Source organism: Cryptotermes secundus, unplaced genomic scaffold (genome assembly GCF_002891405.2).
Source record: "Cryptotermes secundus unplaced genomic scaffold, Csec_1.0 scaffold599, whole genome shotgun sequence".
NCBI classification, from domain to species: domain Eukaryota; kingdom Metazoa; phylum Arthropoda; class Insecta; order Blattodea; family Kalotermitidae; genus Cryptotermes; species Cryptotermes secundus.
The window spans coordinates 1,770,016-1,783,429 of NW_019730109.1; the positions used below are offsets into that span (position 1 = coordinate 1,770,016).

The 13,414-nt window shown below is 38.2% G+C and overlaps 1 protein-coding gene across 1 annotated transcript in view; it reads left to right on the forward strand.

The window, feature by feature from the left end:
• LOC111866165 (KICSTOR complex protein SZT2) overlaps positions 1 to 13,414 on the forward strand; it is a gene marked incomplete at its 3' end in the record, with an annotated part of 183,834 nt that overhangs the window by 11,392 nt on the left and 159,028 nt on the right. Inside the window, 6 exon segments of the mRNA XM_033752148.1 lie at positions 537 to 629; positions 4,203 to 4,340; positions 8,963 to 9,131; positions 10,038 to 10,258; positions 11,005 to 11,171; positions 12,231 to 12,354. Coding sequence (XP_033608039.1) covers positions 537 to 629; positions 4,203 to 4,340; positions 8,963 to 9,131; positions 10,038 to 10,258; positions 11,005 to 11,171; positions 12,231 to 12,354 — 912 coding nt within the window.

Genomic DNA, 13,414 nt, shown 5'->3' on the forward strand with positions numbered 1-13,414 from the left:
AGAAGACCACACTTTTCTCGGGCCATTATCTCCGTAACCGTTCAACTTTGGACATAGGTGTTTTGGGTTATATCGGCATACTTTAACATAAGGAACACCCTCCCGAAGTTTGGCACATTCCTCCTGGGACACCCTGTATATGTGACACTCAGCATCAGTTGGTTAAATTGACTAAATTTATTTGTTTCTATTAGCACTTCCACTGATGCAGAAGAAAATGATACATAGTGAAATACAGATTATGTTAACCACACTTTTTATGCTAAGAGGCTGAAATTATTTTTGGAATGCCTTAGATGGTTGTTAGTAAACCTCATCATGTAAAGTTTGTGATTAAAATGGTTTCACAGTTGCTATTTGCAGTAGAGTGGATTAACAAACATTTATAGCAGGGTGTTGAATGGATACTGAAATATTGTTCATAAAACTGAAAATTTAATTTTTACCTGCTTTGTACCAGCAGTTACTGTATGATCCTTTTCTTTCTAGTTTGTAATAGTTATAGAACATAACTTATATTAAGATATTTGTTTCAGTTTAGTATCCCCGGGTCAAACATGGTTTTTGAACCAGAGATTCATGTTACTGTGATAGCTCATACACCATTCTTCAAAACTCCTGCACAACAGGTATCATTGCTTTGTGTTGATGTTTGACATATTTGTTATTTCCAAGAGACGAGGATGAGGCATTCAGTGATTATATATGTACAATTTTCAGTTAACTCAGAATCATGAAATAATTGGTATAGTGCCCATTACAGGTAAGTTCATAATCTCCCCATGAAATTTCAGTAACAGTTATAAATAAGTTCAGTAGCAAATACAGCCTTGATATAAAGAAAATCTGCTAAAATGTCAGTTACAGTTGGTATTTCTAACAGCTGAAAATGCTTTGTCTTCTGATTCTAATCACATGCATCACAATATGGCACTAATGTTTAAAAACAGAAGTGTAGATACAACAGTATTTATTCTTTGTGGTGCTTTTGCAATGGGTAGGTACAATAGTGTGGCTAGTAGCTTCGCTGTGTCACTCTAGTCGCATGAACAGCTTGGGAACTGCCAATTGGCTTTTATGAAATCTGATGTTGGAAGGTTTTATTAAAATTTAGTGACGCCTTCTTATATGGTCAAAATTGGACAACAGTAACACAGACTTCACCTGAAGACCTTCGTGCTTATGTTTTGAATGTAACCGATTACTTTTTTAAGGGAAAAATGGCCAGAAAAACTAGTGGATAGAAAAAGATCACATTTTTATAAGCAGTACATGTGTTCTTTGAGTCATGTAAGTTTCAAAAATAATTTAACAAAAAGCCACAAATATGCCAAATTTATTATGCTGTCCTTAAATTTTCTGTCTTGTTTAAAGTGGTATTCATGCAGATAAGGAAAAAATATGTCACCATTCTATATGACTTTAGTGTTATCTGAACTGTGAAATTATAAATATTTTCTTGTGCTCATGTAACTTCTTGTACTTTAAGCCAATTTCTTCAGCCAAGAGACTACATTATGAGCTGGTTCTAGATGCAGAAGATTCATTTTCTGTATATTAATGTCTGTTATTTTCTTTGAAATTGCAAGGCTGCCCTTTTATTTAAAGTTCTTGGTCTTTTAAGCATCCTGTGAAATGATTGGCTTTAGGCTTGATCATTGGTCTGTCAACCACTGTGACAGTCAATCTTTTTTCATAATATCACTCAAAAGTGCAGATTCTAAATCTTCGTTGTCTGCGTTCCAAATTTGTTTCTGTTACTCTACTTCACTGTGTAGAGCAACAAAGTATATTGCTATACAACTTATTTATTTGACCATCACAACACAACAATAAAAGAACTTCAAGGACAATGCCCAGATATAGTTCTGCTACATGTTTCGGCCACTAGTGTCCATCATCAGGCAAACACACTGGAGTATCCAAGAAATTATATTTACAATATCTTAAGGATAGATACCAGCCTGTTAGCTTGTAAGATAGTATAACTTCTTCTAATATCACATCTAATTGGTCTAAAATGCCCGAACTGTACTTATGATTGTATTGTACTTTTATGTTCTTCTGATTATCTTGACATATTTTAATTAATATTTGACATGTTCTATATCCTGTGGTTTTTAACCAGTTCTATTGGATCATTTGGAACTCGAAACAAATTACAATTACAATTACAACTACTGCAGAATGGGTGACAGCAGAACTGACTAATCATATTGATGACTGTTTCCACAAAAACTGTCCAGTGTGAACTTCACAAATCCAGCATCAGTGGTAGGACTGCTATTGCTAAACCTGTGATTGCTGAAAGTAATGCTGAGCTGCATAAACAGTGGTGTCATGACCATAAAACCTGGACATCAGCAACTGGAAATGTGCACATGATATGGTGTGATGAGTCATCCTTCATGCTGTTCCCTACTTCAGGAAGAGTTTAGGTTTAGAGACCACTCAAGGATTCCTGCGATCTGGAATGCCTAGTTCCAACAGTGAAACAAGAGGGAGGTTCTGTGAGGGTTTGGGTAACAATATCATAGTACAGTATTATATTGTTCTCATTATTACCCTTCATGTTTGAATTACTGCAAGGGAGTACGTGGGCAGGTTGGGTGATCAGGTGCATCCCATGATCCAGACATTATTTCCAAACAGTGATGAAGTTTTCCTCGATAACAGTGCCCCCATTCACACAGTTGGAACCGTTCAGTTATAGTTTGAAGAGCATGAAGGTGAACTTCAGCATCTTCCCTGGCCAGCTGAATCACCAGATTTGAACATCATTGAACCACTGTAGTAAGTTTTGGAGATTTAGAGTGAAGAACAGGTTGATACTTCCAACATCTCTGAAGCAATTTGAAGATGTTCTTCAAGAAGAATGGTATAAAATTCCACTAGAGACTGTTCAGATTTTGTACAAGTCCATTCCAAGAGGATTGCTGCTGTATTGAAGGCAAAAGGTGGTCTACAGTATCTGTAGTGTTTCCATTATTTTGTCCAACCCTTGTATACATCAAGACTGTATCTTAGACACTGGGAGGACTGTAAACTTTGTTGATGCAAGTATCCCAAACAGCTGATTTTTATTACAAGATTCATAAATAATTTGTGTTTTTCTGATATTCAAACATACTATTACAGTGGAACCTTGCTCAACGAGCATAATTCATTTCAGAATCTTACTCGTAATGCGAAACACTCGTTAAGCGAAACAATTTTTCCCATATAAATTAATGTAAAATATGATAATGCGTTCCATGCTGAAAAAAAATACTCAAAAAATTTTATGTATAACGTTTATTCAAAGAAAATTATATATACATCGTTAAGGAGCGTGAATCATCTTCATCTTTTCTTCTGTGTGGAATGAACCAACCTGGAATGCAAATTCCATTTGCAGAAAACAAAAGAAAATCAAAGTAATTAGTTTATTATTTATGATACATATCTAATTCTTTTTTTACTAGAAAACTGTCTAGAGACATTTGTTTCTGCCAACGCTTCAAAATTTGGTGAAAATGTGACAGCATTATCATTAAATAAATTTGTAGCGCACATAGCCACTGCCTTATTAGGCTGATGCTTCTCAATGTATGATGCAACAGTTTCCCATGCTTTCAGCATTTCTCTTATTGCACCAGAAGATTGTTGCTTTGCTGTTACCTCCTCCTCCTCCTCTGACAAACTCTCCTCCACAACTTCTTGCTGTGAAACACAATGCAACTCCAAATCATGCAAATCATTGATGTAGAACAATTGTATGTGCATGCTAGATCAGCCATGCTCACACCTCGTTCTCGCTTTTCAGTGATTTTACGTTTCATTTCTACTGTTATTTTTATTCTCTTATGGCTGTTGTTTTGCGGCTTTTTCTTCGGGGACATTTTTGCAAGGGTTATTAAACTTTGCACACAAAAAAAATCACAAATACTGTGTCTGAACACAAGTTTGGAAAAATGTGTGATCACAAACGACTCTAAGATGCTAGCCGAAGGAGTGCTAAACACGGACTGATGTAGCACCCCTCTCGTCACTCATTATGTGAAATGTTGCTCGTTAAGCGAGTCATTTTTTTACAATTTGTTTTGCTCTTTATGCAACTTACTCGTTAAGCGAGGTTCCACTGTACATAATTATGCTTGAATGATGCACACAGAATAGTATATAATTGTTGCAGACTAAATACCTGAGGTTATGTTTTCTAGGTTTTGGTGCAAGGATGGTGTGTCACACAAGCTAATAAAGGAGCTTTTCTGAAATCAGTCCAAGAGCAGTTAGAGAGCCTAGAGAATACGGTGGCTGAGGTTGCAGGCATTGCGTATGATCAGTTGGAAGCTCTTAGGGTGAGTAATTCTGTGAGATTCCTGTTTAGAAGGGTGAAACCTTCAAGAGTATTTTTGGGCATCTCAGTGTTGTTACATCACTTCTTTGGTACACAAAATATGGATCTAAGCTGAAGAAGGTGCTGAATTAAACTTGGTAATCTGTAGTCAACATTTGTCTTCAGTATGAGTATATGAAGTTATATTAAAAAGTATTCATGGTGCATTTATTAATTAACAGACAATGATACAAAACTAACAAGTAGATCAATTTTCAGCAATGTTCCTCCACATCTTAACACACTTGATTCAGATTTTGTATGACTTCAGATACAGATACTTGCAGCTGGGTCGACTGCCTCCTTCAGTCCATGGTTGCTGGCTACTTACAGAATTTTTGAGGGGTCCACAGAATGATAGTATAGACTAGGGTTGTTTGGTAGATCTAGATCTGCAGCTTGTTGGACACAGGTGCTGTGGTGTCCATATGATGTACAAGGTGTGTTCAAAAAGTTCCTGAAATGTTTCTGTAATTGCTAATTGGGTCTTCATTTCTCAGGCTTGTGTGGTGCTCAAGTTGAATCTGGCGGTGGTAATCATGTCCCGTGCTATTCACAAAGTCCTGCTGTCTCTTCAATTTGTGGTTCTGCTGTGTCAGGTGGGGTCATGAATGTGACTGGTTGACAGTGTTACATTGGTGATCTCTTGTTAGTACCTGGTGTTGGAGGCTAACATTCAGGACTGACGGGTACCTCCTGCTGAGTCCAGACAAGCGTCCTGACTATGTAGAGTCCTTCAGGGATGTGGGTCTCCAGACTGTGTTCTATGAAACCACTTGCTGCACCCAGGGGCTTTCCACCCATGCTGTCGCCATTCTCTTCGTTGTGCCAGTATCACCTTAGTGCATTATCTCTTCTTCTTTCAGCCAGAGCAAGTTTGTCCTGAAATGCATGAACCCATCATTGGTGCACAGGACATCCAGTACAAGGATGAACATCCAATTGTGTATGGGGCTCTGTCCTAGGGTCATCTCCACTAATGCCCCCTTCAGCATGGGAAGGATCTTTCCTGATGCCATTGTAAGAATGTAAGGTATACTCAGGTTCCTTTTAGGCAATCCTGCAGCAATGTTGGGTCTGGCAGTAGTCACAGATGCCCTAGTGTCAGTGGTGACAAGGCAAGGTTTTGTCACCTGTCTGGCCCTTTGTGTTCAGGCTGTCATTATTCATCTTGGCTAACATGTTGAGTGTGAAGTGAAGGAGCAGAGCGGTTGTCCGATCTTCCTACTTTCTCCTGTTTATTTCCTGAGTCTCAGTCATCATCTTTATCAGATTCCTGTGGTCAGTTCTTTCAGAAGTGACTGGTGCCCCTGCACCATCAGCACGCAAGTTGCCATTCCCCACAGCACTTGGTTAGGTTGGGCTTGGCCCTCTTGTTTGTTCTGGTATTTACTTGTCAGAGCTTAATGAATGTTCTGACTACTGCTCTTCAATCTGCAGGGCCTGATTAAGGGCCGTAGTTAGTGTTCTGTCACCTCCCATGAGTACTTGCAGTTTCATCTCTTGTTCTATTTGCTGTGTCAATGAAAGCACAGGCTGCTTCAAATGTAGTACTGGGCTACCCCAAGAAGAGCATGGTGGGCCAGCTGCTTTGATGACAGTGGCAAACTCTTTCAGATACTCACTGATCAGCTGGATCCTTGTTTTCAGCTAAGAACAGTATGTTATAGCCAGTTGGTGGCTTCCGTAATGGCCTTTGAGCCCCTCCATAATGCCTTTGTACCTTACTTTTGTGGGGATGGTATGCAGGACATCAGTGGCCTGCAGTTGCAGGATGGGGAGTAGGTATGTGGCTTTCTGCCAGTCTCTCTAGTTATTGTGCTTCACCACAGCTTTCAATTAGAGATGAAGCAGCACTCAGGATATGGATGTATTATGGCTATGTCCTGTCTGCACCAGCTGATACGTTCCTGCAACATCCATGCCCAGGTTGGGCATCAAGTTTTGCCAATTCTTCATTGAACCCTTACTACATGGCATTTACAGTACCTTTACCTCTCATATGTGGAGTCATATCTATTGGATCTCCACACTGAATTCTCGTCAAAGGTCTTTTTTTATCTCATTACTGTGTTCCTTGAAGATACTCTGGGTCCTTTGGTTAGCAGATGCTAGGACACCCTGCACCTGATTATTGATGGTCTCTTCAGACTTTGGCCAGTTGGAGTTTGTCATGGTCTCCATCTTTTCTTGGCCAGCCTTCATTGTGGCTTTCACTTTTTGTTATCCAGTCATAATTTTGACTGTCATTTGTTCCTAACCTGTTATCATTTCATCCTGGCCAACCTTTATTGTGGCCTTCATCTCTTTTGGTTAGCCTTCATCTTGGCTTGCTTCCTCTCTTGGGTGGCATTTATGGCATTGTCCAGCCTGGCTTTTTTTCTGTTGGCCTCTTTATTTTCTTGATTGGCATTTATGATGATTATCGTGTGTTCTTGGGCATCGTGAAGTTATGCCTTAAGTGATTCAAGTCCTCTCTAATCCATTGCAGCAACGGTTCCATTTTGAACATCCAGTTTGATTCAACAGTTCAGCCCAATTCCATGCCTGACATCAGTTGTAACATGTTAATGACTGTGCACAAGGTTTGGATTGATAATTGAATTGGGTGTATGCTTACTACTCATAACTACAAATAATCACAACAATTTCACTATTCTACACAGTATATAAATTGCTACAGCACATTCTAGTCTTTGCAGGTTGGGTAAATTGCTACTACTGATATATTGGGTTTTTGGACTTTATCCATCGTCCTGGTTTTTAGGATAAAGATCTTAAAAACCAGGACGATGGATAAAGTCCAAAAACCCAATATATCAGTGTGTTATACACCATCATCAGAATCCTATAGTAACTAAATTGCTAGTCGCTTTGCCAACACAGTCATTCTTGCTTTTGGGTCCCATCAGAACTTCGTTAATATATTTTTGTTCATACTAAGACACTTACATTGCCTAGTAATTAATGTCTCTGTGGTGCTTCTCTGGCTGCACTATCCCAGCTTTCAGGCATCATATCACAGTATTTTAATGAAAGGCATGTACACCTCAGTGAAAAAACCCCATAATACAAAATATCACATTCAAATATTGATCAGTATAGAGAAGGAGCAATTATCCTAACACATTGTATGACACCTGATGATGTCCAAAAGGCTTAAACATGTGGTAAACATATAACGTATAGTGTACCTATACAAAAAGTTGTCTTTACAGAAACCAATACAAAAATAAGACACAACATGACACTAAAATATAATATTTTTAGATAACAAATTTTAATACTCTTGTAATGTTCTGTGCAGGAAATATTAAGCAAATATGGTAATCTGTAATGTAAATTCTTCCAGTGCCTCATTTCCTTCTTCCCTCATGGTCCTTCATTTATTAGGAAATGGTGTGCAGTATAATGTGTATAGCAATCTAAAGCCACCATTAATTCATCACTGAGGGATTAGGTGGATTAGTATATGAAGTGATAAAGTCGAGGAGGATGAGGTGGGCGGGTCATGTAGCACGAATGGGGGAGACGAATGTGTATAGGATATTGGTGGGAAAGCCAGAAGGAAGGAGACCACAGGGAAGACCAAGGCATAGGTGGGTGGACAATATTAGAATGGATCTTAGAGAGATAGGAAGGGTTGGTATGGATTGGATAGATCTGGCTCAGGATAGGGACCAGTGGAGGGCTCTTGTGAACACGGTGATGAACCTTCGGGTTCCATAAAATGCTGGGCAATTCTAGAGTAGCTGCAGAATTGGCAGCTCCTCAAGAAGGGCTCAGCTCCATGAGTAAGTAAGTAAGTAAGTAAGTATATGAAGTGGTGTGTTTGGCATTTACAAGTCTTATCACCATGTTGTCATGCAGTTACTAGGATGCAATGATGGTATCAATCACAGTGTAGTCAATTTCATTAAAGGTATATGAGGAAGATGAATATAATGTACATATAATTAGAAGCATATACTCGTATTGTTGAAGATGCATTGTGTGAGAAGTGAACAGTTTCATTGTTTCAGTATTATTTTTCCTCTAAAAACCACCTAGGCAAGGAGCAGGGTCTTAGGCTAGTAACTTATATACATTTAAAAGAAACATGAGTTTCATATTTTATGAAACTTTGCTAGCATCCTGTTTAATGCATATAATTTCAGCACTGTGTAATAAATATCAAATTGGACAAAAGAGCCCAGTTAAGAAGCTCAGATCCAGTAGTCTAAGAAGACCCGTTCTTTTCAAAATAAAACAGATTCTCTAATGTATTCAGTGTTGCATATTTGTATTCATTTATAAAATCTAACATTTATTAAATGTTTCTTAATTCAGAGACATCTGCTTCCAGAGAAGCTAACAGAAAAATCTGTCTGCAGAAATGCCTCCAGTCATTGAGTTAGTAACCAAATATCAGTGAGGCATTGGTAATTACTACATGGCCTTGTTTTAAATTGTAATAAATGTCACTCATGTTTGGTTGAGTTGATTTGGTTGAATATTGAAATGTAACACTGATTGTAGTCATGGCTGTTTTGTTGAATGCAGATGTTGAGATGTAGAGAAATGATAGACAAGTGCTCATTTCAGGCTGAATCTGAAAAATTAGTGGGTGGACTCTTTGAAGAAAGCAGTGATGGAGAGATGTTACCACCAACAGCAGCTCGAGTACCGATGGTGGCACCTGATGCAGGATTTGTGAACATGCTTCGATATGGCATGCTTGCCTTGCGCCTTTTACCTGAGAGCAGCTGTAAAAGTGAGTGTAAAATCAAATTTATTCTGATTGAGTTGGATTATTTTAACAATATAATGCTAACTAATGAGTGGTAATGTACCATCAGTTTTTTTGTCAGGTTGGGGATAAAAAAGTCTTTTAATTAGTTTTAATACGTATAAATAAGAACTATTAAAAAGTCTTAATTGTTCATTTGTTCTTCAAAACGTAATTGAGTAGGTTAGCTCTTCACCAGCATGCCTAGCACTTACTACAGTTCAAGTTTCAACTGAAACGCAGATGTCTAGACTGTGATATTTGTGGGATGTTCTTGAGTATTTTAGGGGAATTCCAAGAGAGTACTTCAGAATTGGCCATGATGACTTGCACCCGTGATCCTTACCAGTTATACTTATCCCTTTCAATATTTAGTACTGTCAGAAGCATTTGTATTTATGAATGCCATTGTGTGTTTACCTGGGAGACTTACATTTGGAAGGACTGAATATACTCTGCTGTTTCATTGATCACAATCTCTTATGCATTAAAGAATCACTGTGTAGTATTACTGCTATCACTCACTCATGGAGCTGAGCCCTTCTTGAAAAGCCACCAATTGTGCAGACACGTTTCCTAGTTGGATCATTTTGCATTTAGAATCAACTTCTGTTCAGGTAAGTATGGTAGCACACTGAAAAAAGAAATGGCTAATGTTATAAATTATTACAGTGAAAAGATTGGGGTGTATGAGAAATTCTTATTCTCATCTTAACAGAATTTTTCCAGATTCTCATCTAAAACTGAGAAATAACTAAAAAACTGAAAACTATAGCCAGTTTTCTATTTTTATTAGTATAATATTTAAATTACAATTTGAAGAAGTGTAATTGATCATTGTGTCTCAGTGCAGTCTTTTGTTTGTAAGTTTGTTGTCTTGTTTCTTTGCAGGTCTGATAGTTGTGACAGATGGTGTAGTAGCTAGCCCAGATGTAAATGTGCTTGACTCAGTGTTAGCACAACTTCGTAGTGGCACGGTGTCCTGTTCCTTTCTTCATGTGGGATCTCCCTTCCATCCACATTGTTGCTCTGGTCTTGTCCCATATGTGGATCTTATGCAGTTTGTGGCAGATGCAACGTGTGGAGCATATCTGAACATGATCCCAGAGATAGTAAGTTGTACAGTACTGTGAAGAGAACATTTTTACTTATTTTCTAATGTGTTCTGGTTTCTTAATTCATACTTTCATATTTGTTTCTAGTAGTCCGTTATTTAATTGTAGTGTGGATTGTGCCTGTGAGTATGGTGTCTCAGTTTGGCATTAAGCAGGTTTGTTTATATGAAGTTTGTTGACGTTCAGTATGATGTGGTTTTGTGAAGTTTTTGTAGGTGATCGATGGTTACGATCAACAGCCTTCATATACAACATAACAGTTATGTGCCAAAACAATGTCTGCCTAATTTCCCTAACAGCATCTTGGATTTTTATTCATATGGTCAGTTTGGGAAACTTCTTTTTTGAAGCTTCAGAAGAGAGAACTTCACATGTTCATGCACAGAGAACCTGAATGCCATTATCCCTTACTGATCAGTCATTCATCAGACACAATCTGTATAGAAGTAGTTACTATAGGATTCTGACGATGGTGTATAACACACTGATATATTGGGTTTTTGGACTTACTATTGTCAAGCTTCATGCCAGAAATAGTTTAGTTAGTAAGGTGTTAATAAACAAAATTTGTTTTATTTTTTGAATATGGAATGAGAAGGATTTCTCACTGTGAAATTAGTATGTATGGGGAGGGGGGATGAAGACAGTGGCAGATGATAGCAGTGTGAGCACAGGCATTGCGTGATGTGAGCATTGTTGTTTCCTGCATAATTCATATGAAATGTTTTGATTATTATTTGCAGGACTCAGATTCAGAAGGAGCCATGAATATTTATCATGAGAAAATTCTAACATGGAGATTCCAGAAAGTTAACTGTGAGTCGGTGTCACTGATGCTAAATTATTCTCCTCCTGTCTCATCAGCCATGCATCCTCCTTTCCCTGCCCAGGCAGGCGAGTGGCATGTCAGGTAAGCTATTCTATCAACTACATTAAGTATACAATGAAACCATGGTAGAATGATTATGGTTTGTAATGAGGACATCACTATAGGGACAATACAGGTTTCATATCTGGAAGCAGAGTTGACTGTTCTAGGACATATTTGTGGAACTGAAGGTACGAATAATTGTGTAAATTATATTGCTACAAGAGAACATATTTTATAGCTAAAGTGATGGATCTGTTTCATAGATCTCTCTACTGTGCATTTCTCAAAGAAAATATTCTTTCAACATTGGCATTGTGACTGTGAGCTCAAAATAGAAGGTATGCTAATTTAAGTAATTTTGAAGGCAAGTCTGCATTATAGCTCCTCTGGACTGGTCACTAACTGATGCAGTTTTTAAAACGTCATAATTCTGAACACTTTGCAGAACTGGTCAAAGCTTTTGACGTCATCCACTAATCACATTTCAGTCTTTCATCTGTTTTGTGGTTGACTCTTAACATCAATAAATGAAAGGGTATCATTTAAATTTATTCTGACAGCTCTAAATTTTTTCTTGTGGTTGGGAATGTGGATATGTGCTTTCAAGTCATATTTGCCTTTACTGGCTACAGACATGAAAGTTTCATTTTCATTTCTTCCCACTTTAAAGCAAGGAAATTTTGTTTGAAGCTCACTGTGAAATTTGCACTTTCTGTTTGGCACATTCCCAGCAAAAAAAAAAAAAAAAGCACAGAAATGTATGCTTGTCTTTGTACATTTTTTTTAATTCTCATAAGGGGGGGGCTGGAGTCCAGTTGGGTCCACTCGGCACGTCGGCCACTGATTGGCCTATTGCACCTGCCCAGGGTGGTGCTGATGATGATGGAGAATTTGGCGCAATGAAGATTGGCAGGGTAAAGCGAAGTAACATCATTTGTTCATGTTCTCTGTCCAGTTTCATCAGAAACTAGGGGAAAAAAGTTATTACAGCAGTAAACAACAACAACAACAGTAGCAGCAAGATTCTTTACATATGATATATTATGTAGTAAAAGTGAATATGTGATGCTGTCTCTAACACTACTCATTCTTTCTCAGCAATGCATGTTTTTATGGCAGTCATGAGCCACACCTACTTAGAAAGAAGCAAGAAGAAGATAATTTGGCAACAACATTGCTCAGTGTTCTGTGTTGTCGATTACGGGAAGGATATACCATCAAGGTACTGATGGCAACATTTGTGAAACATCCTCACTAGCACAGTCTTAGTGTTTGATACAGTAGCATTACCTTATCCTATGAATAGAGAAACAGGAAAGGAAATTGTGTGCTGTAAAAGGTTTGATATGTTCATATAAAGAATTCCCACCTAAGATATTGATGTTTGCAAGTTTTATTATCATGAATCTGAAGTGCAAATAGAACAGGGTGTTTTCACAGTTCTTCACTGAGTCATGGTGGGGTTTCAAATGATTAGATTGTTGGAATGAAACATGACAAACACATGAAACAGGCATTACTGGGGATAGTGGTGGGGGATGGAGGGACAGCAAGCAGTTGTGCGCACAGTGTATCCAATGTGACACTCACTCATAGAGTGATTTACACATGATGGTGATGGTTTAAAGGAAAGTGTAGTGTGTTTTATGGCTTGCAAAATTTGAGCCTGTGACTCAAGCATGACGTGAATACCATCGTGTTTATAACGAAGAACCACCACATGAAAGTAGTATTCATTGTTGGGATCGACAGCTGAAAGAGGCAGGAAGCCTACTGGAAAAACAGCATTCTGGAAGACCATCCATTAGTGACAAGACAGTGGAAAACATTCAAAACGGTTTTATTCGCGGTCTGAAGAAATCAGGGCATAAGTGTGCTCAAGAATTACGTAGGGCTTTAAAAAAAATTGTTCATAGAGTTTTAAAAAAACATATACATTTTACTTTCAGCAAGACGATGCTCCTGCACACTATGCCAACATTGTTACGGAATTTCTTAATGACACCTTTACACAGAGCTGGATTGGGAGGGACAGATGGAAGCAATGGGCCCCAATGCTCTCCAGTCCTGACACACCATGGATTTTTATTTCTGGGTGTATCTGAAGCGAATCAGGGAAGCTGCTGCCTCTGTCACTCCTGATGTCTTGGTCAAGTGTGGCAGGAAAAGGAATACTGCTTAGATATTTGCAGTGCCACCAATGGAGCCCACATAGTACAGGGCTACTATAAATGATTCATTCGTTTTTAAAACGCTATATTTTCCAAAGTATTACACATACA